The sequence below is a fragment of the Pongo pygmaeus genome, chromosome 9, assembly GCF_028885625.2.
Source record: "Pongo pygmaeus isolate AG05252 chromosome 9, NHGRI_mPonPyg2-v2.0_pri, whole genome shotgun sequence".
NCBI lineage: Eukaryota > Metazoa > Chordata > Mammalia > Primates > Hominidae > Pongo > Pongo pygmaeus.
In genome coordinates this window covers 8,135,073-8,161,099 of record NC_072382.2, presented here as the reverse complement: position 1 = coordinate 8,161,099, position 26,027 = coordinate 8,135,073, and the positions used below count along the sequence as shown (strand labels likewise).

At 49.8% G+C, this 26,027-nt stretch overlaps 1 protein-coding gene, 1 long non-coding RNA gene and 1 pseudogene across 3 annotated transcripts; 2 read left to right on the top strand and 1 right to left on the bottom strand.

Moving 5' to 3' along the window:
- The first annotated feature begins 588 nt into the window (after nt 1–588).
- On the top strand, nt 589–22,249 carry BBS1 (Bardet-Biedl syndrome 1). Of its 2 annotated transcripts, XM_054440564.2 has the most exons (17): nt 589–834; nt 1,140–1,216; nt 1,332–1,366; nt 4,514–4,786; nt 5,649–5,695; nt 5,803–5,841; nt 5,971–6,043; nt 9,844–9,975; nt 11,498–11,604; nt 13,651–13,771; nt 13,919–14,077; nt 16,413–16,482; nt 16,939–17,097; nt 18,391–18,524; nt 19,461–19,595; nt 20,303–20,389; nt 20,599–22,249. In XM_054440564.2, the coding sequence occupies exons 1-17, from the start codon at nt 788–790 to the stop codon at nt 20,683–20,685; spliced, it is 1,782 nt and encodes a 593-aa protein (XP_054296539.2). In that variant the 5' UTR covers nt 589–787; the 3' UTR covers nt 20,686–22,249. The 2 variants fall into 2 exon arrangements, with proteins under 2 accessions (XP_054296539.2, XP_054296540.2); XM_054440565.2 differs by lacking the exons at nt 589–834; nt 1,332–1,366 and having other exon boundaries at nt 845–1,216.
- Nucleotides 10,903–14,704, bottom strand: LOC134740308 (uncharacterized). Its single transcript, XR_010127681.1, has 2 exons — nt 14,350–14,704; nt 10,903–11,694 (listed from the first exon to the last, which is right to left on the bottom strand). It is a non-coding gene; the product is annotated as an uncharacterized LOC134740308 (long non-coding RNA).
- On the top strand, nt 20,904–22,249 carry LOC129008373 (uncharacterized; annotated as a pseudogene).
- Nucleotides 22,250–26,027: the final 3,778 nt, after the last annotated feature.

Sequence of the window (26,027 nt, the reverse complement as noted above, 5' to 3'; positions counted from 1 at the left end):
TTCCTTGCATTTTTAAATGTTCTGGGGCCGGGCGCGGTGGCTCACGCCTGTAATCCCAGCACTTTGGGAGGCCGAGGCGAGCGGATCACGAGGTCAGGAGTTCGAGACCAGCCTGGGCAATATGGTGAAACCTCGTCTCTACTAAAAAATATTAGCTGGGCATGGTGGCACGTACCTGTAATCCCAGCTACTCGGGAGGCTGAGGCAGGAGAATCCCTGGAACCCGGGAGGTGGACGTTGCAGTGAGCCGAAATCGCGCCACTGCACTCCAGCCCACGCGACAGAGCGAGTCTCCATCTCAAAAAAAAAAAAAAAAAAAAAGTTCTGGGAACCTACAAACTCAACTTCATTCAGAATCTCTGCATTTGCCCCATAACCCTCGTGTTTTGTTTCTCTGGGCCCGGACCTCTACAGTAAGGCAGCAAGGCAGGACATGGTCCTTTTCAACCGGGTAACCATGAAGATGGAGACAGGAGGAGTTCTTTTTGCTGCTCATAAATGCTAGAAGGGGCTCCTTTCCAACCCTGGAAGCCAGAGGGCTCTGTGGCTGACCCAGAGATTGTAGGACCCAGACGTCTGGAAAGGTGGCTCTGACTGGGAAGGAGCAAAGATAAATAAGCTGAGACAGATTTCTCAACCCAGGAAGGTGGCCAGCGCGTCCTCCTGAGCCTGGGTGGGAAAGCTTGGCGCCCGGAACCTTTGTACTCGCGCTTCCCCGTGCTCGGGAACTTTTGGGCGTTACGCGGCGGCGGGGGCGGGGCCGGTTGCCAGGACGACGCCTGCGAAGATGGCCGCTGCGTCTTCATCGGATTCCGACGCCTGCGGAGCTGAGAGGTGAAGGCGGGGCTCCTCAAGGCCTCTTTTCCCACCCGTGGAAAGAGGGTCCCTTGGTCCCCGGGCTTTGGGCTCCTGCTGTTCTCGGGCAGTCTGGAAGGACTCTTAGAGGTCAGATAGGGAAACCGAGGCCTAAGATGTGCATACGTGTGTCTGGAGGTCGCTCGGTGAGCCAGTGGCGGAGCCTGGACTTGTACCCAGACGTTCTGTACCTTATGTTCAGAGTGACCTGTACCAGCTTCCTCAAAGTTTTTTTTTCCCCTCCCATGGGACTCACTCCCCAACTCTCTTTCCCCCACTTCCAGCAATGAGGCCAATTCGAAGTGGTTGGATGCACATTACGACCCAATGGCCAATATCCACACCTTTTCTGCCTGCCTAGGTGAGTCTCTGGAACCAGGAACCCTGGGTTCTAGTGGGATGGGGAGTCAGACAATGGTCCTGTAGTGAAGCCTCTGGGATTCTGAGACCCTGGTTTTGGCCCTTTTGTTTTCCAGCGCTGGCAGATTTACATGGGGATGGGGAATACAAGGTAAGCATATCACCCTAGCCAGGAGAGTTGAGGGTAGGGGGGTGTACCCAGAAATGAGATTTCCTGATGGCTGAAAATAGGCCCAGCATACTCTGGAATTCACATATACTGTGAAAAAGCACATTTAGCGTTAAATTTTGTTTTTATGTGGAAAGTGAAGAGAACTTATTGATTTCATAATATAGACTGCAGAAAGTAAAGCAGATCAAATATTTCTGGGGATTCTACTAAGACAAAGCCTCTTAATTTAGTTAACCTGATTTCCTTGTTGGAAGGGCAAATCCCTTGGTTGGGGGTGGGCATTAGAATCTGGAGGGAAAGTAAAAAGGAGGGAATTGGACGTTTGATGTTTATCAAAAGATTTTAAGATTGGCCATGAGCTGTCAATTTTTGAAGCTGGATAATGGGATATATGGGGACTCATTATATGAGTCTCTCTACTTTTGTATGTGAATGAAAATGTTCCATAGTAAAAATGTTAAATTTTAAATTTAATTTTAAGGCCAGCAATCCCAGCACTTTGGGAGGCTGAGGTGGGTGGATCGCTTGAGCTTAGGCGTTCGAGACCAGCCTGTCCAACATGGTGAAACACCATCTCTACTAAAAATACAAAAATTGGCCGGGCATGGCGGTGGGCACCTGTAATCCCAGCTACTTGGGAGGCTGAGGCAGGAGAATTGGTCAAACCCAGGAGGTGGAGGTTGAGTGAGCCGAGACCATGCCACTACACTCCAGCCTGGATGACGGAGTGAGACTTTGTTTAAAAAAAAATATATATATATATATATATGTGTGTATATATATATATATATATATGTTTAATTTTAAATAAAAATGTAAATAAATTTTAAAAGACATAAGTTTTTTTAAAGGTAGAGAAATATATTGGGATAAAAGAAAGGAAGTTAACATGGATTCAGTGTCCATTTCTGGACCAGACCTTCCATGGAGGCACATAAACATAGATTTTATTTATTCCCATTTTGTGAATGGGAAAATAGTTTCAAAGAGGTGAAGTTTACTGAATTTGTAACTGGGTCTGTTTGATTCCAAGTTTTGTGCTTTTTCTACCATAGCTCAGCCCTCACCATGGGCAACGACACCACAATGGATATATCATGTGGGTGGCTAGAAGATAGTCCTGGAATCCCACCCCACACAGAGAGTGCAATAGGACTCAGTGGTTTTTGCCCCCAAATTCCTATCCATAATGCATTCAGTAATTCAGCAAGTGTATAGTGAGTCCCTACTGTGTGTCAGGCATTGTGGAGACACTACACTCAGAAATGCATCAGCATGTGGTCAGGAGGAGATACACTGTCAACAGTTATTCCATGATATTGATTGAACGCCTAGTTTGTATTTGGCTCTGGGCTTACAATAGTGAGGGAAGAGAAACCACAGACACAGCAGCTAATAAAAAATGTTAGCCAGGCACAGTGGCTCATGCCTGTAATCCCAGCACTTTAGGAGGAGGCCAAGGCGGGTGGATCACGAGGTCAGGAGTTTGAGACCAGCCTGGACAACATGGTGAAACCCTGTCTGTACTAAAAATATAAAAATCAGCCAGGCGTGGTGGCAGGTGCCTGTAATCCCAGCTACTCGGGAGGCTGAGGCAGGAGAATGGCTTGAAACTGGAAGGCGGAGGTTGCAGTGAGCCGAAATCACGCCACTGCACTTCAGCCTGGGTGACAGAGCGAGACTCCATCTCAAAAAAAAAAAAAAAAAGAAATGTTAAATATCTTCACATAATAGAATGTTTAATGGCTAGTTTATTCACCATTGAGTCCCAGCATCTAGTCCAGTACCTGGCACAAAGTAGGTACTTGATAAATATTTGTGGGGAAGTGAGTAGATGCTAAAATTGGACATGTGGAAAGCATTATGGGAGCGCCAATGAGAACAATGGGTTCTGTCTGGAGGCACCAGGAGGTAGTAATGTGTGAACTGGGCATTGAAGGATGAATGAAGTCTATCAAGAAGTCAGGGATGAGAGGATGGGGAAGGCATTTCAGGTAGAAGAAACAGCACAAGCAGAGGCACAGAGGCTTAGAAGTTCATAGCATATTTGGAAAGAATAAATGTGAAGTTAGAAAGTTGAGGCCCATATAAAATAACTACCACATAAAATAGTAGTTAAGACTATGGCTTTGGATTCAGACAGACCTAGCTCTACCACTTAATAGCATGACTTTTACTTAACTTCTCTAAGACACAGCTTCCTCATTTGAGAAATGAGGCTAATTGTGCCTGCTTCATAAGATTGGTGAAAACCAGGTGCAGTGGCGCACACCTGTAGTCCCAGCTGCTTGGGAGGCTAAGGTGGGAAGACTGCTTAAGCCCAGGAGTTTGAGGCTGCAGCGAGCCATGATCGCACCACTGCACTCCAGCCTAGGTGACAGAGCAAGACCCAGTCTCTTAAAAATAATAAGACTATTGAGAGGGTTAAATGAAAGGATGCATGCAGTTTCTGATGTGGTCCCTGGCATATACTGCATGCTCAGTATCCAGGCGTTCTTAGGTACCCCCTTTCTGGCTGGAGCACAGCAATAGGAAGGGTGATAGGAAACAAGTTGGGAACTAGATCAGAGAGGCCTTCCAGGCCTCATTCAGGGAAATGGGCTTGTGTGGTAGCTCCAGCAGCTTGGAAGATGGATTGGAGGGTGGAAAGCTGAGAGATCAAGGAGCTTGTTTCCCCTCTGTGTGTCCACAGAGCACATCCTGTCCTGCATTTGGAAACCAGGCTTCAGCAGCCCAGATATGGGTGTCCCCATCCCCTCCCGCACTGACCTCTACCACTGTCCCAGTGTCTCTCTAGAAGTGCCTGGCATGGAAGAAATGTTTGCTGAATGAATAATAAAAACATCAACTGCCACTTATTCCTCAGTAGCACTTACCAGGTTCTGTAACTCATTATCTCACTTGATTTTCACCACATACCATGAAAGTATTACCATTCTGCAAGCAGGAAACCTGAGATTCAGAAAGGTTAGTCAACTTTCCCAAGGTCAGGCAGCTTGAAAGCCTGAGGGCAAAGCCTTTATTGGTGCAGGAATGAATGAATGCGCACCAGCAATAAGGCAAGAAGAGGGTCAGTGGAGAGGTCTTCAGACCCTGAGCCTAGAATGAGCCATCCTCTCCCTGCAGCTGGTGGTAGGGGACCTTGGCCCTGGTGGGCAGCAGCCCCGCCTGAAGGTGCTCAAAGGACCACTGGTGATGACCGAAAGCCCGCTACCTGCTCTGCCAGCTGCTGCTGCCACCTTCCTCATGGAGCAACATGAGCCCCGGACCCCAGCTCTGGCACTTGCTTCAGGCCCCTGTGTCTATGTGTATAAGAATCTCAGACCCTACTTCAAGTTCAGCCTGCCCCAATTGCCTCCAAATCCTCTGGAACAAGACCTTTGGAACCAGGCCAAAGAGGTAAATAAATAACATGGGAGTTGGGAATCAGAAGGCAAAGATGGCAGCCACTGGTGAGGAGGGCTGGGCTCCTGGGAAGAAGGTGGGCTGGTGGCAGGAGGTCAGCTATAGTCCATCTCTGACAGCAGCAGTGATGGCACTTTTTTTTTTTTGAGACGGAGTTTCACTCTCGTTGCCCAGACTGGAGTGCAATGACGTGATCTTGCTTCACTGCAGCCTCTGGCTCCCAGGTTAAAGCAATTCTTCTGTCTCATCCTCCTGAGTAGCTGGGATTGCAGGCACCAGCAACCACGCCTGGCTAATTTTTTGTATGTTTTAGTAGAGACAAGGTTTTGCCATGTTGGCCAGGCTGGTCTTGAACTCCTGGCCTCACATGATCTACCCGCCTCGGCCTCCCAGAGTGCTGGGATTACAGGCATGAACCACTGTGCCCAGCCTAGTGGTGGCACTTCTGGACAAGGTGCTGTGCTTGGCTACTCAGCATGGCTCCCAGAGAGGCACTGAGCCAGTTCTCTTGGAGAGTGGAACCCAGAAAATTCCTCTGCACTAGCCACATCCCTGCCCAAATTTGAGGAAGATTAAACCAAAGAAGGTAGGGGCCTATCAGAGAAGAAGGAGGACTGGAAACACCAAGAGAGGAGGGGAATTTGGGGAGGCATCGATTTGGGGAGGGATGATGTACGTGGCCCTGAGACTGGATTCAGATAAAGGGCGTGAGCTTGGCGCTCAGTGCAGAGGTAGGCTGGCAGGGAGGCAGAGACCAAGAGGTACCCCTAGAAGTGTGGAGCTGTCTGGGGGTGTAGGCGTTGGGTTTCCTGCCTGGCTTGAGCTCACAGGCTCTCTTCTTCCCACATTGTCACAGGATCGAATCGACCCCTTAACCCTGAAGGAGATGCTGGAGAGCATCCGGTGAGAGGCTGCCTTCCCCTTCATCCCCCCTCTCACTCCTTCATCCCATCTGAGCCCCAGGGCCCCATTCTTCCACTCGGCTGCCATGCTGGCCCCTTTCCTTGCAGGGAGACGGCAGAGGAGCCTTTGTCCATCCAGTCACTCAGGTAAGGGCCCTGTGGAGGGCCAGGGTTTGGGAGGCTCCAGGGAGAGGAAGCAGCCGCCAGGATGTGCCAGAATGATGGAGGAGGGCAGCGAGGCCGGGCCCTGTAGATGCCAGTTCTCTGTGTGTCTAGGTTTCTGCAGCTGGAGCTAACTGAAATGGAGGCATTTGTAAACCAACACAAGTCCAACTCCATCAAGCGGCAGGTAATACCCCCTTCTCTTTTTATTTCCCTGTAAAAAAATTTACATTTTTTTAAAAGACCACTTAACATCAGTGGTAAATTCTATAAGCAAACCCAATCAGTATCTCTTTGCTATATCCCTTCCAGCCATGCCATGTGTGTGTAGTCATAAAACTGCAGTGCCTTCCACATTCCAGTTAGTAGTGACAGGTTTTTTTTTTTTTTGAGACAGTCTTGCTCTGTCACCCAGGCTGGAGTACAGTGGCACAATCTCAGCTCACTCCAACCTCTGTTTCCCAGGTTCAAGCGATTCTCCTGCCTCAGCCTCCCAAGTAGCTGGGATTACAGGCATGCACCAACACGCCCAGCTAATTTTTGTATTTTTAGTAGAGACGGGGTTTCACCATGTTGGCCAGGCTGGTCTCGAACTCCTGACCTCAGGTGATCCGCTCACCCTGGCCTCCCAAAGTGCTCAGATTACAGGTGTGAGCCAACGTGCCAGGCCAACCACTCACATTTTTGAGTTATCATTAACATTTGGGATGGGAATAGTTACCACTAAGATCTGTCCACATTTTTGTAAGCTTTCTCCTTCCATTAGGCACTGAAAATCATTCCTCTTTTTTAATCGTTTTTGGGGAAGGGTAGGGAGCTGGGTCTTCCTCCGTCACCCAGGCTGGAGTGCAGTGGTGTGATTGTGGCTCACTACAGCCTCAAACTACTGGGTTCAAGTGATCCTCCCCCTTCAACCTCCTGAGTAGTTGGGACTACAAGTGCATGCCACCATGCCCAGCTAATTTTTTTTATTTTTATTTTTTGTAGAGATGGAGTCTCACTATGTTTCCCAGGCTAGTCTCGAACTCCTGAGCTCAAGCAGTCCTCCCACCTCAGCCTCCCAAAGTGGTGCTATTACAGGAATGAGCTGCTCTGCCCAGCTGTCTTTTTCAGTCTTGATGACAGTCACACAATGAGCACCTTTATCTAAAGAAAAACATCTTGGCCGGGTGCAGTGGCTCACGCCTGTAATCCCAGCATTTTGGGAGGCCGAGGCGGGCAGATCACGAGGTTAGGAGATCGAGACCATCATGGCTAACGTGGTGAAACTCCGTCTCTACTAAAAATACAAAAAATTAGCTGGGTGTGGTGGCGGGCGCCTGTAGTCCCAGCTACTCAGGAGGCTGAGGCAGGATAATGGCGTTAACCCGGGAGGCGGAGCTTGCAGTGAGCCGGGATCGCGCCACTGCACTCCAGCCTTGGCGACAGAGCAAGACTCTGTCTCAAAAAAAAAAAACAAAAAACAACAAAAAAAAAGAAAAACATTTTGCTTCTGCTAATTTCTGTAGGAGAAATTCCTTACAAAGGGGATCTTTTTTGTTTTCCCTCCAATTATAATTACAAAAGAAACATGTGCCCACTGTAGAAATGATAGAAAGGCATCATGAGGAAATTAAACATCACTTGTGATATCATTGTCTAACAATAACTAGTGTTTCTTTAAGGGTTTAGCCTTCCACATGTTTTTGCATTCATGTATTTTTTATTTTGAAATTTTTGTTCTTTTTTTTTTTTTTTTGGAGACAGAGTCTGGCTCTGTCGCCAGGCTGGAGTGCAGTGGTGTGATCTCAGCTCACTGCAACCTCCACCTGGGTTCAAGCTATTCTCCTGCCTCAGCCTCCCAAGTAGCTGAGACTACAGGCGCACGCCACCACACCCAACTAATTTTTGTATTTTTAGTAGAGATGGCGTTTCACCATGTTGGCCAGGATGGTCTCGATCTCTTGACCTCGTGATCCACCTGCCTCAGCCTCCCAAAATGCTGGGATTACAGGTGTGAGCCACCACGCCCATCTTATTTTATTTATTTATTTTTTTTTTTAAGAGATGGAAACTCACCATGTTGCCCAGACTGGTCTCAAACTCCTGATCTAAAGTGATCCTCCCACCTGGGCCTCCCAAAGTGCTGGGATTACAGGCATAAGCCACCTTATTTGGCCTATATTCACATATTTTTAAAACTAGGATTATACTAACGTAACTTTTTTTTTCTTTTTTTTTTTTTTCTTTGAGATGGAGTTTTGCTCTTGTTCCCCAGGCTGGAGTGCAATGGCGCAATCTCAGCTCATCTCAACCTCCGCCTCCCGGGTTCAAGCGATTCTCCTGCCGCAGCCTCCTGAGTAGATGGGATTACAGGGATGCGCCACCACACCTGGCTAATTTTGTATTTTTAGTAGAGATAGGGTTTCTCCCTGTTGGTCAGGCTGGTCTCGAACTCCCAACCTCACGTGATCCACTCACCTCTGCCTCCCAAAGTGCTGGGATTACAGGCGTGAGCCACCGCACCCGGCCTTTTCTTTTCTTTATTTTTGAAATGGAGTCTCACTCTGTCACCCAGGCTGGAGTGCAATGGCACGATCTCAGCTCACTGCAACCTCCATTTCCCAGGTCCAAGCAATTCTCCTGCCTCAGCCTCACAAGTAGCTGGGATTACAGGCACCCGCCATCATGCCTGGCTAATGTTTGTATTTCTGTAGAGATGAGGTTTCTTTTTTTTTTTCTTTTCTTTCTTTGAGACGGAGTCTTGCTCTGTCACCCAGGCTGGAGTGCAGTGGTGCAATCTTGGCTCACTGCAGCCTCCGCCTCCCGGGTTTCAGCGATTCTCCTGCCTCAGCCTCCTGGGTAGCTGGGATTACAGGTGCATGCCACCATGCCTGGCTAATTTTCATATTTTTTGGTAGAGATGGGGTTTCACCATTTTGGCCAGGCTGGTCTTGAGCTCCAGACCTCAGGTGGTCCACCAGACTCGGCTTCCCAAAGTGCTGGGATTACAGGGGTGAGCCACCGCACCCGGCTGAGACAGGGTTTCACCATGTTGGCCAGGCTGGTCTTGAACTTCTGACCACTTCAGCCTCCCAGAGTGCTGGGCTTACAGGTGTAAGCCACCACGCCCAGCCCTTTTCTTTTTTTTTTTTAAGACAGGGTCTTACTCTGTCAGTCAGGCTGGAATGCAGTGGCAGGATCATAGCTCACTGGAGCATCAAACTCCTGGGCTCAAGGGATCCTCCTGCCTCAGCCTCCTGAGTACCTGGGACTACAGGTGCACGCCATCGCACCTGGCTGATTTTTTATTTTTATTTTTTGTAGAGATGGGGTCTCACTTTGCTGCCCAAGCTGGTCTTGGACTCCTGGGCTCATGCAGTCCACCTGCCTTGGTCCCCAAAAGTGCTGGGATTACAGGCATGATCCGCTGAGCCTGGCCCAAATATTCTTTTAAAATATGACTTTTAAGAAATGACTGCAGCTGGGCATGGTGGCTCATGCATGTAATCCCAGCACTTTAGGGGGCTGAGGCAGGTGGATCACAAGGTCAGGAGTTCAAGACCAACCTGGGCAACGTGGTGAAACTAAAAATACAAAAAGTAGCTGGGCATGGTGGCGTGTGCCTATAATCCCAGCTTGTTGGGAGGCTGAGGCAGGAGAATTGCTTGAACCTGCGAGGCAGAGGTTGCAGTGAGCCGAGATTGTACCACTGCACTCCTGCCTGGGCAACAGAGTGAGACCCTGTCTCAAGAAAAAAAAAAAAAAAAAAAAAGACTGCATAGTTTTTGATCATATAGATAGCTCATAATTGACTTAGACAATCCTCTTTTGTTAGAAAGTTAGATTTGTTGCAATAAACACCTTTGTACTTAAATCTTCTGTCACATCTCTGATATTTCCTCCTCATCCTCATTTGCCCTCTTTCTTCCCTCGTGTGGCATTCTGGGAGTATCTTGGGGGTGGTGTGTGGAGGTTCCCTGGGTGACCCCTGGAGTCCTTCTGTAGACAGTCATCACCACCATGACCACCTTGAAGAAGAACCTGGCTGACGAGGATGCTGTGTCTTGCCTGGTGCTGGGCACCGAGAACAAGGAGCTCCTGGTCCTTGACCCCGAAGCCTTCACCATTTTAGCCAAGGTCAGTGTCAGGTCTGGCCCTGGGCACACTGGAGGCCCAGGCTGCATTCTCTCCCCATGCTCCACAGTTAGTTCTGGGTAATATATATGTTCCTTGTAGAAAAATTAGAAACTAGATAAGCATAAAAAAAGATATATATCCAAAAATCCTACCACCCATGGATATATACTGTTAAAGTTGAGGTATAGGTCTTTCTAGACATTTTCATATTTAGACATAGATATATAACTTTATGTAAATATTTCTCTTTATAAAAACAGGATTCGCTGGGTGTGGTGGCCCATGCCTCTAACCCTAGTGCTTTGGGAGGCCGAGGCAGGAGGATGGCTTGAGCCCAAGAGTTTGAGGCTGCAGTGAGCTATGATTGTGGCACTGCACTCCAGCCTGGGTGACAGAGTAAGACCCTGTCTCTAAAAACAATAAGTAAATAAATAAATAAAAGCAGGAGGATCATGTAACCTGTTCTTTTCATGTAGCAGTATATCATCAGTGTCTTTCTATATCTATAAAACCACATCAGCCTTTTGTTTTCTTTGGTTTTATTTTTTGTTTTTGAGGCAGAATCTTGCTGTGTTACCCAGGCTGGAGTATAGTGGCTCTATCTCAGCTCATTGCAGCTTCCACCTCCCGAATTCAAGCAATTCTCATGCTTCAGCCACCTGAGTAGCTGGGACTTGCAGGCATGTACCACCACGCCCGGCTAATTTTTGTATTTTTAATAGAGATGGGGTATCACCATGTTGGCCAGGCTGGTCTCAAATTCCTTACTTCAAGTGATCTCTGCATCTCAGCCTCCCAAAGTGCTGGGATTACAGGCGTGAGCCACCGTGCCTGACCCCACATCGGCCTTTTTAAAGACCACGCAATATCCATCATATTGAGGTACCATAATTTATTTACCGTGCCACCTATTGTACATTTAAACTGTTTTTCATTTTTTGCTATTAATACCAATGCCATAGACCTTTTTACCCAAATATCCTTGCATGCTTGTTTGTTTGTTTTTGAGACAGTCTTGCTCTCTCGCCCAGGCTGAAGTGCAGTGGTACAATCTCAGCTTACTGCAACCTATGCCACCTGGGCTCAAGCAGTCCTCTCACCTCATCTTCTCATCTGTGGGACCACCACGCCCAGCTAAGTTTTGTACTTTTGGTAGAGACAAAGTTTTGCCATGTTGGACAGGCTGGTCTCGAACTCCTGAGCTCAAGCGATCCATCCGCCTCAGCCTCTCAAAGTGCTGGGATTACAGGCGTGGGCCACCACACCCAGCTGCATGGTTGTTTAAGTACATCCTTAGGATGCAGTCCTAGAAGTGGCATCATTTAGTCAAAAGGCACAGACTAAAAGGCTTTTGCTAAATGTTGCCCCAAGTTTCCCTCCTGAAAAACTGTATGAGTTTAAACTGGGTGTAAGTGAGGAGATTGGGACTTTAGACCAGGCACTCACTCAGAGGAGTTACTGACAGGGCAGGGAGGAACAGGGGCTCCAGAGAAATTGGAATGTTTGCGCCTCTTCTTTGCAGATGAGTCTTCCCAGCGTCCCCGTCTTCCTAGAGGTTTCCGGCCAGTTTGATGTTGAGTTCCGGCTTGCTGCAGCCTGCCGCAATGGAAACATCTATATTCTGAGAAGGTAGCCACATCTGTGGTCTCCGGGGCCGGGAGGAACGTCTCAGAAAGCTGGTGGCTTCAGAGGCTTGCAAGATGAGAGTGGGCTTTAAGGCTGGAATTTGGAAATGCAAAGAGCTGAGAACTTCATAAAGGAGCTGAGCCCACAAACACAGGGGAGGATACCTGGAGGCTTGTGAGATAGGGGCTGGCACAGTGAGAGACTAGGCTGGGTGGCTATAGTACAGGAGTGATCAGAAATGAGAGGACAGGCTGGGCGCGGTGGCTCATGCCTGTAATCCCAGCACTTTGGGAAGCCAAAGCAAGTGGATCACCTGAGGTCAGGAGTTCAAGACCAGCCTGGCCAACATGGTGAAACCCCATCTCTACTAAAAATACAAAATTAGCTGGGCGTGGTGGCGCATGCCTCTAGCCCCAGCTACTCAGGAGGCTAAGGTAGGAGAATCGCTTGAACCCAGGAGGCGGAGGTTGCAGTGAGCCAAGATCACACCACTGCACTCCAGCCTGGGTAACGGAGCAAGACTCCGTCTCAAAAAAAAAAAAAAGCGGGGGGGTGCTAGGTGCATTGCCTCACACCTGTAATCCCAACACTTTGGGAGGCCGAGGCGGGTGGATCATGAGGTCAGGAGATCGAGACCATCCTGGCTAACACAATGAAACTCCGTCTCTACTAAAAATACAAAAAATTAGCCGGGCATGGTGGCAGGTGCCTGTAGTCCCAGCTACTCGGGAGGCTGAGGCAGGAGAATGGCGTGAACCCAGGAGGTGGAGCTTGCAGTGAGCCAAGATTGCGCCACTGCATTCCAGCCTGGGCACAGAGCGAGACTCTGTCTCAAAAAAAAAGAAAAGAAAACAGATGGGAAGAAATAAAAAAAAATTTTCCATATTTGTTACTTTCCAGGATACATGACATGACATTTGTTTATGCATTAGTTTAATATTCCATATAACATGCTTTTTTTTTTTTTTTTTTTTTTTTTTTTTTTTTTTTTGTGAGACAGTCTCACTCTGTCACCCAGGCTGGAGTGCAGTGGCATGATCTCGGCTCACTGCAACCTCTGCCTCCTGGGTTCAAGCGATTCTCCTGCCTCAGCCTCCCAAGTAGCTGGGACTACAGGTGTGCGTCACCACACCCAGCTAATTTTTGTATTTTTAGTAGAGACGGGGTTTCACCATATTGGCCAGGCTGGTCTCGAACGCCTGACCTTGTGATCCACCCGCCTCGGCCTCCCAAAGTGCCGGGATTACAGTCATAAGCCACCACACCCGGCCTAACATGCATTATTTTAATTCAATAAATATTTATTGAGCACCTACTATGCATTATGCATTGTGTGGTATTAGGGATATATTGATGAACAAGATAAATATGGTCCCTGTCCTCATGGCGAAGACATATATTAAAGTAAAGAAACCAAGATATTACTACAAATTGGATGAGTGCTATGGAGAAAAAATACAAGCTCAATGGGGAAAAATAACGGGTAATGGTGATCAGGAACACTTCTCTGTGGAGATGGCTTGAAAGTTAAGAAGGAACCAGTTGTTGAGAAAGTGGGGAAGAGTGTTGTAAGCTAACTCAAAGCGGGAAAGACATTGGCGTGTGCTCCTCGAATAGGGAGGAACTAACTGTACTTTCTGGAAAGGGAAACTAAAATTGAGAGGCCAGTAAACTAAAAACTGCATTGACAAAGGGCAAAGCTCTTCATCCTTTTCTCATAATAAGGTGCCTAAGTCCACTTGTCCTGGCTAGTCCAGCCAAAGATAAACTCACTGAAAACTCTGTTAAATGCCAGATGATCATACAAGCCACCATAGTGAAGGTGGGCGGAAGACAAGACACCATAGTGAAGGTGGGCGGAAGACACACTTGATGTTTTCCAAGGCCACACATTTACTAGGGTGGCAGAAGTGGAAATAATCCCAGGGTCATCTGCTTTGGGGCCAGTGTTCCTCCCAGGTGAGTCCATGGGGTTTAGACAGAGGAGGGTCAGCCATAGAAGTGGAGAGGATTTCTCTGGGGCCAGACAGTGTGTCATTTATTCCACAGAGACTCCAAGCACCCCAAGTACTGCATCGAGCTGACCGCCCAGCCTGTGGGACTTATCTGGGTACACAAGGTCCTAGTAGTGGGCAGCACCCAAGACAGCCTGCATGGCTTCACCCACAAGGTGCGGCCCCCAGCAAGCAGCAGCCCCTCCATGCCTGTGTCCCTAGCCCCCACTTGGCAAGAGAGCCCTCTGGCTTCCCCACCCCAGAAACCCTTCTTTCCACTGTAAGTCCTGAGCCCTCCACAGACACTGGCTGTTCCCTGCCAGGGGAAGAAGCTGTGGACAGTGCAGATGCCTGCAGCCATCCTGACCATGAACCTCCTGGAGCAGCACTCCCGGGGCCTGCAGGCCGTCATGGCTGCACTGGCCAATGGAGAGGTCCGCATTTATCGCGACAAGGCCCTGCTCAACATCATCCACACCCCGGTGAGCCCCATCTCTGGCATCTGCCGCTCACTCCTCCTCGCCCTGGTCTCACCTCTGGGGCTTCTTAGCTGCCTCTTCCGACCACACGTTGATGCATTTCAAAAACATTTGTTGAGGCCAGGCGCAGTGGCTCACGCCTGTAATCCCAGCACTTTGGGAGGCCAAGGTGGGCAGATCACCTGAGGTAAGGAGTTCAAAACCAGCCTGGCCAACATGACATAACCCCCTTGCTACTAAAAATACAAAAATTAGCCGAGCATGGTGGCGCGTACCTGTAATCCCAGCTACTCAGGAGGTTGAAGTAGGAGAATCGCTTGAACCTGGGAGGCGGAGGTTGCAGTGAGCCGAGATCACACCACGGCACTCCAGCCTGGACAACAGAGCGAGATACCATCTTAAAAAAAAAAAATGTGTTGAGCACCTCATATGTACAAGTCACGTCACTGGTGTACACCTCATACGTACAAGTCACCTCATTGGTGTACACCTCATATGTACAAGTCACCATACTGGTGGGGGGGTGGGGTAAAATGATGACTAAGTCCTTGTTTTCAGGAGGCTTACAGTCTAAGGTAACAGCCAGCCAGAGACACAGCAAATTTAAAAGCAGGGCCGACTGAAGCAGAGCAAAGTGCTAAAAAGCGCAGAGGGGGCTGAGTGACAAGGGTAGAGGGGTGAGATAAATGGGGATGGACTCCATGGGACACTTCACAGAACAAGTGACAGTTCACCTGGGCCTCAGAACAGTTTGTCAGGTGGACAAATGGAGGAAGAACATTCTGCACAGAGAATAGCATGCACAAAGCCTGAGAAGTATGAAGGCTCTTGATTAAGGAACCCAGGTCATTTGATGAGTTTGGACCAGAGGTTTTCAGACTCTAAGTTGTGAATCATTAATTCAGTTTCGTAGATCACAACCAGCAACATTTTAAAAAATAGAATAGTAAATTCAAAGTATGTCACAAGTGAGGGCCAGGCACATTGGCTCACACCTGTAATCCCAGCACTTTGGAAGGCCGAGGCAGGCGATCACAGTTCTAGAACAGCCTGGCCGACATGGTGAAACCCCATCTCTACTAAAAATAAACAAATTAGCCGGGTACGGGCCGGGTGTGGTGGCTCATGCCTGTAATCCCAGCACTTTGGGAGGCCGAGGCAGGTGGATCACAAGGTCAGGAGATTGAGACCGTCCTGGCTAACACGGTGAAACCCCGTCTCTACTAAAAATACAAAAAATTAGCCGGGCATGGTGGCAGGTGCCTGTAGTCCCAGCTACTCAGGTGACTGAGGCAGGAGAATGGCGTGAACCCGGGAGGCGGAGCTTGCAGTGAGCCGAGATTGCACCACTACACTCCAGCCTGGGTGACAGAGCGAGACTCCATCTCAAAAAAAAAAAAAAAAAAAAAAAAAAAAACCGGGTGTGATGGCACACGCCTGTAATCCCAGCTACTTGGGAGGCTGAGGCAGGAGAATCACTTGAACCTGGGAGGCAAAGGTTGCAGTGAACTGAGATCGCGCCACCACACTCCAGCCTGGGCCACAGAGCAAGACTGTCTCAAAACAAAAAAAACAACAAAAATAAATAAATAGTTACAAATACAAATAGAAAAATTAGCCAAGCATGGCTGTGCATGCCTATAATCGCATCTACTGGGAAGGCTGAGGCAGAATCACTTGAACCCAGGAGGTGGAGGTTGCAGTGAGCTGGAGATTGCGCCACTGCACTCCAGCCTGGGCGATGAAGTGAGACTCCATCTCAAAAAAAAAGTATGTCACAAGTGAAACTGTGTATGTGCATGTGTGCGCCCATGTGTGTGTAAATTGTCCTGTGTCACAGTATAAAATTTGCAAACAACTGGCTTGGGCCATAGGTGCTGGGAGGGCCGGTGGTATGCTCGTTGAAAGAAGGGTAAAGAGGAGAGAACTGACAGAAAAGGTGGGTTGGAGTCAAATGTGGAAGGCCTTCAGTGTCCTAAGAAAGAGAACAAAAGCCATTGGAGGTTTTCTATCAGAGACCAGACATATTTGTGTTTTTGAAAGGTAGCAAAGGCAGCATTGTGAAGGACAGACTGGCGAGAAAGACCTGAAAGACAAGTCTGAGAGACCTATTAGGAGGTTGACCCCAAAAGTTAGGGCCAGTGATATTTGGTCTGGAACTGAGGTAGTGAGATTGGAGGGGAGATGAGAAATATAGGAAATATTTCAGCGGCAGCGATTCCCCAGGCCTGTCTGTATCACTTCTCACCTATTATATCTGGGGCCTCCGCTACCCATCCCCTGTCTTGCTTTCCTCTCCAAGATATTTCCCCAACTAAACTCTGACGTCTCCACATAGGATGCAGTGACCAGCCTTTGCTTTGGCCGCTATGGGCGGGAGGACAACACCCTCATCATGACCACTCGAGGTGAGTGGAGTCAGACCTGGCAAGGGCTTTGAAGTCGGGAGTGAAGGGACAGGCCTGCTTCTGGGGAAAGAGGAGGAGGTGGGAATGAAGCATGGGTGGACCTGGGTGTGGAAAGCAAGGCCTACAGATGTGTCCTTCTGGAGCTAGGCCTCTACTGGAACAGCCCAGGGGCTGGGTCCTGGGCTGGATTCGATCTTTCTAGTTCACCCAGCATCCCCAGTGCCTGCCACAATGCCAGCAACATCACAGTACTCCACAAATAACTGCTAAGTGGATTAATGAATTAATGATGGGAGACTATTAAGATGCACTTTGTTACTTCCAGAAACAGTCTTGTCTGGAAAACAGATGTGTACAGAAGCAACTCTATAGGAGGCAGATTGTTTGGGGAAGAAAGAATGGGAATGTGAGTAGAACTGGGGAGGACAAATCCATTTCCACTGTCCACTTCCCTAGGTGGTGGCCTGATCATCAAGATCCTGAAGCGTACAGCAGTGTTTGTAGAGGGAGGAAGTGAGGTGGGTCCCCCACCAGCCCAGGCCATGAAACTCAATGTGCCCCGAAAGACCCGGCTTTACGTGGATCAGACACTGCGAGAGCGGGAGGCTGGCACCGGTGAGCCTCAGACTGGGTCCTTTCCCTTCTTCCTCCTCCATTGCTCCTACACAGCAAAGCTGGGGGAATGCTGCCCAGCCTCCCTATGCACTGGGAGGAGATCTCGGCCAGCTAGGTAGGCCACTCACCTCTGCAAATCCAGGGACAGCCTAGGAGGTACACGTTGCCTGCAAATCACTGTTCCTCAGGCTGGAAGGTGCTTTGGGTGACAGCAAGAGCCCTTAGAATTCAGGGAAGGGAGCAGTCACTTCCAAACGCAGGAATTCTCATGAGGAAAGCAGAATTTTGACTGGGCATAGTGGGTCACGCCTGTAATCCCAACACTTAGAGAGGCAGAGATGGGAGGACAGCATGAGCCGAGGAGTTCAAGACCTACCTGGGTAACATAATGATACTTCTTTCTCAAAAAAAAGAGAGAGAGAAAGAGAAAAGTAGAATTTGACCAGTGTCTTCTTGTCCAGTTTTTCCTGCCCATTTATTTATTTGTTCATTCATTCATCGTTCATTCATTCATTCATTCAGTACCTATGATTACACCAGGCCTTGTGCCAGGTGCCTTTAATTAGAATAGTCCCTACCTTGGGCCAGGTGCGGTGGCTGATGCCTGTAATCCCGCCACTTTGGGAGGCCGAGATGGGCAGATCATGAGGTCAGGAGTTCAAGACCAGCTTGGCCAATATGGTGAAACCCTGTCTCTACTAAAAATACAAAAATTAGCCAGGCGTGTTGGCATGCGCCTGTAGTCCCAGCTACTTGGGAGGCTGAGGCAGAAGAATCGCTTAAACCCAGGAGGCAGAGGTTGCAGTGAGCCAAGATCGTGCCACTGCACTCCAGCCTGGGTGACAGAGCGAGACTCTGTCTCAAAAAAAAAAAAAAAAAGAATAAAGAATAGTCCCTACCTTAGGAACTCAGTCTACCTGGGGCCAACTTCGTGATCAGGTGTAGAAGGGGTTTCTGCAAAGAGCTTTTGGAGCACACAGAGGATGAGAAGAGGACCATGGACCAGACTCAGGAGAACACCAGCCTCTAGGGCCGGACAGAGGAGCCAGTGAAGGAGCTAGATAGTGCGGGCAGGGAGGTGGTAAGAGAGTGAGAAGAGGCAGGGCGAGGCCACGGCGTTGAGTTTTGCCAGAAGGCTGGGCTCTTTCCCTCCTCCCCAGCTCCTGCAGACTCCTCCCGCAGCACCCTCCTCTTGCACCCTCCCCACACCAACCTGAGCAGGAGTGCCCCATTGCTGCCTCCTCCCTGCCACCCCCCACTTCCACCGTCAGCCTCTGGGACCCTTCTCCACAGCCATGCACCGGGCCTTCCAGACAGACCTATACCTGCTGCGCCTACGTGCTGCCCGCACCTACCTGCAGGCCCTCGAGTCCAGCCTGAGCCCCATGTCCGCGACAGCCCGAGAGCCACTCAAGCTGCACGCTGTGGTGAGCATCTGGGTGAGGGCAGAGTCAGGGCCAGAGGGGCAGAGGCCAGGATGCGCAGGAACCCCTCTGCCACACAGCTAAGCCCCAGAGCCAATTCCAAGCCAACTCAGCTTGTGCTCCCCATCACCTTCCCGCAGACCTGGGTACCAAGTCTCATGTCCTCCTTTGTGAGAGCAGCCCTCACCTTCCCACCCTCCTGTGCCACCTCTCCCCTCGGCTGGCCATGCCGTGGGACACTCTCCAGCTCAGATAGGCCCCCAGAGTAGTCATATTGGGACATTTCTTCCCAAGAACCTGAAGGGAGCCTTACAGCTATGGTACAGGGAAGAAGGCTGTCACTTTGGTAACCGTGGGCAGCCCAACGTGTTAGGACTTCTGGGTACAGGGAAGGGGCCATACCGGCCTCACCCGCAAGCACCGAGACCAGCACGGGCAAAAGGAGGAACCCTGCAAGGCTCAGACGCAAATGAGCTTAGGGTCAGCAGGGCTCCGACCAGCTCTAAATGCGTCCCTGAGGTGTGGTATCTGACCCAATCAGGTTCTGAGTTTTCCTAAAGAGTGGATAGATGCAGAGGAGGAAGAGGCTACAAGGCAACTCCGGTGAAGCAAGAGAAAAAGAACTGATCAAGGCTACCCTAGGATGAGAGTGGGAGGTGGAACAGGCAGGGGGTGGGGGTGAGGGGCTAAAGTGAGAGTCGGGGCCTGCAGTCCCAGGCCAGCTCTGCCTCTGACTTGCTGCCTGGCCTCCCTCAGGCTTTTGCCCTCTCTGGCCTCTTCTGATCCCTCTGCCCCTTCTGGTCTTCTGTGTCTGCTGGGAGGCAGATTGAGTAGGAGGAGGGAACATGAGGGCATTGGTGGAAGGCAGGCAGAGCACACTGTACTCTGTGCCCAAGGCCGCCAGGTCCTGAGGGCTTTCTCCACCCACCCCCTCCATAGGTTCAGGGCCTTGGCCCCACCTTTAAGCTCACACTTCACCTGCAGAACACCTCAACAACCCGTCCTGTCCTGGGGCTGCTGGTCTGCTTCCTGTACAACGAGGCGCTCTATTCCCTGCCCCGGGCCTTCTTCAAGGTACTGGATGCTCCTCAGTTAGATATGGAGTGGAAAAGGCCAGGGCAGGGGCCTGATGAGATGCCCACAGAACCCCGCCAGGTCAGGGTCAGAGCTGCGGTGGCTGCCAGGTGGCCAGCAGACCTACTCTCCCATCACAGACCAGGCCAAGGCCCCCACTAGGGGCCTCTGGAGGGAGCCCCAAGCCCCGCCTCTGCTGCTTTTCTTGCAGCCTGTGAGGCTGCCATACATGAGCCATACAGAAGGTGCTGGGGAAACTGCTAGAGCCTGAACCCCACCTACACCTCCCAGAAGCCTTTTGGGGTCTGGGGGACCCCAGAGCCCACCCTGCTGCCCAGCTACTCCCGCAACAGGAACAGGAGCCTCTGTGCCTCAAAGAGCATCGCCCACAGAGTGAAGGGCCTGGTTTTCCCCCAGGGCCCAGGTCTGACCCCAAGTTGGGAGGACCAGAAACTGCGAAAGGCTGGAATATGCAATAAACAGCCCCAGACTTGGTGGGAGTCCAGAGGTCTAGGTTTCATCACTCACCATGTGGCCCGGGGCCATTCACTTCCCCACCACACCTGCATCCTCCTCCACCCAGCAGTTGTCCTGCCCACCCTGTAGGGGTGCTGAGGCTCAGCAGAGACTGCAGGCCTGAATGCACTGGAATATGCCAAACACTGGCACGAGGGCTGGTTTCCTTACTTCTTTGTCCCCAAACTTAGGTACCCTTGCTGGTGCCAGGGCTCAACTACCCCCTGGAGACCTTTGTGGAGAGTCTCAGTAACAAGGGCATCTCAGATATCATCAAGGTAGGCCCCACACTTGTACCACATGGAAGGTGAGCAGGACCCTGGGGAGGACAGTAAGGGTGAGTGCCAACAAAGACCTTGGGGGGGCTCCTGGGTGGGGGTGGGGGTATCTGCATAGCGGAGCCCTGTGGCCTGTCATTAGGGTCAGCGCAGACCAGGCAAGGGGTCAGGGGTGCATGCCCCCTGCTGCCATGGCCACTCCTCCATAGGTGCTGGTGCTTCGAGAAGGCCAAAGTGCACCCCTGCTGAGCGCCCACGTCAACATGCCTGGGAACGAGGGGCTGGCGGCCGCCTGAGCCCTGGGCTGCTGTGAAAGCCCCTGCGCAATCAGCCAGGGAGAACTGGGCAGGTTCAGTGGCCCCAGGCCCACTCATGCAGCAGTGTGCTGGGGCGGCAGCTCATCTCCCCTCTCTTAAGCACCCCCTTCCTCACCACCCCCACTGTTGGGCCTATAGTAGCAGGTTAGTGAGTACCTAGAGCGGCTCAACTCCTCCTCCCACAGCACCAACCAAGCATGGTCCCACTGAAGTCCTACTACGCCTTCCCCTCCCCAGCCTTTTCCAGAAACTGTACCAGGCTCGGATCAAAGCTCCGAAGCGGTCAAAGTGAGCTGAGCAGGACAGGCCCAGCCTTTCTCCACTGCCACGTCCCTCATGCGCATCACTCATCTCCTGCTGCGGGCCAAGGCCAGAATTGGGCTAGTCCTGGCCAGGGAAATCACAAGCTCTTCTTGGGTGAGAAGAATTCCTGTTGCTTCCTGGAGTTCCGGAGGCTGGGCTGCAGCCCACTCAGCTTGCAGGCAAAATACGTGCTCTCCTCTCTCCTTGTCAGCTGAGCAAACCCAGGGAATAGCCCTCCTCTCCCCAGGAAACTTCTCTGAAATCTTAGACTTAGCCAGTCTTAGGCCTACGATGCCACACAAAGGTTGTTCAGGGAGAAGGGGGTGCAGGAGGCAGAGGGTGCCCCGCAGGGAGCTGGTGGCTCCAGCCCCACTAGAGCTCCTAAAGATCACACAGCAGCTGCTCCTGACAGGGATGCTCATGCCCAGAAAGCAAGCCCAGGAGAGGAAGGCAGAGTGCGACAGAGCAGAGCCAGGGCCAGGCGCACCAGGAGAGGCGTTTCTGGGGCTCCGGGGAAGTGCCACGGGAGGCAGAAGTCCAGAACTGCCCATATAGATGCCCTTCTATGTCCTGGAGCCCAAATCAGTCATGTGGGGTGGGAAGTTCCCAGGGCAGTGGCCACATCGTGAGAATTAGCAGGAAAGGCGGGGCCTTTCTCGTCATAGCTATTTCTGAGGATGAAATGGGAGACATATGCCCAGCACCTGATGTAAATTTATATAATGTAATACTATGTACCTACCACTAAGAAACACATGAACCGCACCATGTGGACAGTAAGTGTTCATAAAGCAACATGAAGCAAGAAACAGTGCAGGGTGCCCAGTGCACACACTAGAGAGAAATTGTGAACATTAAGGACAAGGAGAATTGGTGTCTTTCTAAAACATACTTATTTAAAAACATGTACCCACTTACTAATGTGGAATTACACAGTTTGTAACAAGAAAACAGTCTCTCCCATTCTCTAGTACTGCTCCCCTACCCAGCAGTCACTTCCAGTTCATTCAGCTATTTTTTTAAATGTGCTTATATGACTCTTGCTTGATATATCAATCTTAGACATTACCCGTTGACTCCCTATTGTCATACATGAGGCTTTAGCTCTCTTTTGTCAGCACCCCTCCCCCATCCCTAGTTATTAGGTTAAAAAATACTCGGATTACTATTTCTATTACTATGTGAAAGTTATTAACTGCGGAGCCAAGAGTTGGACTATAATTAAATTACCTTCCTTGTACTTTCTTTTTAATGGAGTTAATGAGTTGCTCTGAGTTTCTCATTTACTTTGTTTTCTGATGGACCAATTGCTAATTCTTCCCCCACCATCTGACAGCTCCTCTTTTTTTCTAGACACTTCCCTTCATCCCCTGCTTCACTGAGGACTGTTTGTTCTCCAGGTAAATTCCCTTTTCCTCTCTCCTGGGCTAGATCCTGATTCCTGGGCCTGATGGCTTCCTATTTCTCAGTTCACGCTCATTTGGTGAAACATAGCCTCAAATATCTTCTTTAAAAAGTCGTGGCCAGAAGGCTGGGCGCTGTGGCTCACGCCTGTAATCCCAGCATTTTGGGAGGCCGGGGCAGGCGGACCACCTGAGGTCAGGAGTTTGAGACCAGCCCAGCCAACATGGTGAAACCCTGTCTCTACTAAAAATACAAAAATTAGCCAGGCGTGGTGGCAGACACCTGTAGTTCCAGCTACTTGGGAGGCTGAGGCAGGAGAACCGCTTGAACCCAGGAGGCGGAGGTTGCACTGAGCTGAGATTGTGCCATTGCACTCCAGCCTGGGCAAAAAGAGCAAAACTGGCTGGGCGTGGTAGCTCACACGTGTAATCCCAGCACTTTGGGAGGCCGAGGCAGGCAGATCACAAGGCCAGGAGTTCGAGACCAGCCTGGCCAACATGGTGAAACCCCATCTCTACTAAAAATACAAAAACTAGCCAGGCATGGTGGCAGGCGCATGTAATCCCAGCTACTTGGAAGGCTGAGGCAGGAGAATTGCTTGAAACAGGAAGGCGGAGGTTGCAGTGAGCCAAGATCGCGCCACTAAACCACTCTAGCCTGGGCAAGAGCGAAACTCTGTCTCAAAAAAAAAAAAAAAAAAAAAAAAAGCGAAACTCTGTCTCAAAAGAAAAGAAAAAAAAAAGTCACTAGAGGCCGGGTATAGTGCTTCACACTGGTAATCCCAGCCCTTTGAGAGGCCAAGGCAGGAGGATCACTTGAACCCATAAGCTGGAGACCAGCCTGTGCAACATGGTGAGACCCTGTCCCTACCAAAAAAAAAAAAAAAAAAAAAAAATCATTAGAGTTTTTAAAGATTTTTTTCATTTATTTTATTTTATTTTATTTTATTTTATTTTATTTTATTATTTTTTGAGACGGAGTCTCGCTCTGTCTCCCAGGCTGGAGTGCAGTGGCACGATCTCGGCTCACTGCAAGCTCCACCTCCCGGGTTCACACCATTCCCCTGCCTCAGCCTCCCGAGTAGCTGGGACTACGGGCGCCCGCCACCACGCCCGGCTAATTTTTCGTATTTTTAGTAGAAACAGTGTTTTACTGTGTTTGCCAGAATGGTCTCAATCTCCTCACCTCATGATCTGCTGGAGTGTGCTGGCGTGATCTTGGCTCACTGCAACCTCTGCCTCCCGGGCTCAAGTGATTCTCCTCCATCAGACTCCTGAGTAGCTGGGATTACAGGCATGCACCACTGCACCTGGCTAATTTTTGTATTTTTAGTAGAGACAGGGTTTCACCATGTTGGCCAAGCTGGCCTTGAACTCCTGACCTCAGGTGATCCTCCTGCCTCAGCCTCCCAAAGTGCTGGGATTACAGGTGTGAGCCACCACGCCTGGCCTGGACACAACTTTGTTTTTGTTTTAGTTTTTTTGAGACGGAGTCTAGCTCTTGTCACCCAGGCTGGAGTGCAGAAGCACAATCACACCTCACTGCAGCCTTGACCTGCTGAGCTCAAGCCATCCTCCCACCTCAGCCCACCCCCATCCCCCACACTACAGACGCACTACCACACAAGGCTTTTTTTTTTTTTTTTTTTTTAAGACACAGGGTCTCGCTATGTTGTCCAGGCTTGTCTCAAACTCCAGGCCTCAAGTGATCCTCCGGCCTCAGCCTCCCAAAGTGTGGGATTACAGTGCCCAGCCCCCACTAATTTTGTATTTTGTAGAGACAGGGTCTCACTATGTTGTCCAGGCTCACAGTGTATTTTGATAGTGCATGTATAATAGCATAAAATGTCAGATACTTAAGAATTAATCCAATTTAAAAAGGCATGATCTTTATGGGAAAAGGTATACAACTTTATTGAAAACATTGAGTGCAGAAATAAACCCTGCTCATGAACGGAAAAATTCAGTTTTACACAGATGCTGATTTTATCCAGACTGATCTATGGATTCAGCTGGGTTCCATTCTACATCTCAAGGGGTTTTTTGGGGGAATTTGACAAGCTGATTCTCAAGGTTACATTGAAGAGCAAGGGCCAAGACTAGAGTTTAGGAGATGATTCCCAAAGGGCACAGGGGCAGAAAAAATGACCAGTGGAACCACATAGAAAAATCAATTGTGGTATTTTCAATGGATCACTAGGCAGCAGGGAAAAGGAATGCCATACAGCTACACACAATAATCTGGATACATCTCAGGAACATAATCAAGTGAAAAGGCAAACTGTAAAAGAATAAACTCGGCATGATTTCATTCATATATTTGAAAACATGCAAAGCCAACACAAACACATTAATAAAACTATAAAGCAAAGCAGCAGAATGACTGAAACAGGACAGTGTCTCCCCCACCAGGGAGGGGCAACAGCAGAAACTTCGAAGGAAATGGTAACCTTCTCAAATGCAGTGGGGGCTGTTGTTTCCTCTTAATTTTATAAATGTGTTCTTGTAGCGCCTCACTAATTAAAGAAAACAACAACAACAATATGAGTCCAGGCACGGTGGCTCACGCCTGTAATCCCAGCACTTTGGGAGGCCAAGGTGGGCAGATCACCTGAGGTCAGCAGTTCAAGACCAGCCTGACCAACATGGTGAAACCCCATCTCTACAAAAATACAAAAATTAGCAGGGCATGATGGCGGGTGCCTGCAATCCCAGTTACTTGGGAGGCTAAGGCAGGAGAATCGCTTGAACCCAGGAGGCAGAGGTTGCGGTGAGCCAAGATCACGCCATTGCACTCCAGCTTGGGTGACGGAGAGACTCCATCTCAAAAAATAAAACACACAAAAAAACATGAAAATAAGATATTGTGGGCTGGGCACAGTGGCTCACGCCTGTAATCCCAGCACTTTGGGAGGCCGAGGCAGGTGGATCACCTGAGGTCAGGAGTTCCAGACCAGCCTGACCAACATGGAGAAACCCCGTCTCTACTAAAAATACAAAAACAATTAGCCGGGCATGGTGGCGCATGCCTGTAATCCCAGCTACCGAGAGGCTGCGGCAGGAGAATCGCTTGAACCCAGGAGGCGGAGGTTTTGGTGAACCGAGATCGCACCATTGCACTCCAGCCTGGGTAACAAGAGTGAAACTCCGTCTCAAAAAAAAAAAAAAAAAGAGGAAGAAAGAAAATAAGAAATTGTGGAGGGTGAGGGATGAAACAGGACAAGGTGAGTCTGCTAATGCGTCTGCAGCCCAAAGTGCCAGGCACACCGAGTTCCTCCTGTCATTAAAAAATAGCAACAGAGCATGCCTGTTACAAAAACAACCAGCCAAGCAGCTCAAATCTTTGTGGGTATGGGCAAAGCCTGTCAGAGGGTGGGTTTCTCTGAAGGTTCTTGGGGGTCAAGCATGTTCTTTCATGGGAGGACCCCCCAGCAGTATCTATGGACTTTCACTTAACCCCATTTTTTGGTCTAGCCCCTCACCCACCCCTCCCCAGTACGCCTAAGACCCGAAGCCTCTCTGGTTCCATTTATCCTTCAAATAATCCTCACGTCACACCACCCCACCCCACCCCACCCCACCCAGAGGTGTAGCTGCTGGCTACATGGCGTGGGT

What these genes read in the sequence shown, in the direction of transcription:
- BBS1 (XM_054440564.2), top strand. Translation starts at nt 788, where the DNA reads ATGGCCGCTGCGTCTTCATCGGATTCCGACGCCTGCGGAGCTGAGAG. An exon ending in TGCCCCGGGCCTTCTTCAAG is followed by an intron (nt 19,596 to 20,302) that starts GTACTGGATGCT and finishes CCCCAAACTTAG; the next exon opens with GTACCCTTGCTGGTGCCAGG. An exon ending in GCATCTCAGATATCATCAAG is followed by an intron (nt 20,390 to 20,598) that starts GTAGGCCCCACA and finishes ACTCCTCCATAG; the next exon opens with GTGCTGGTGCTTCGAGAAGG.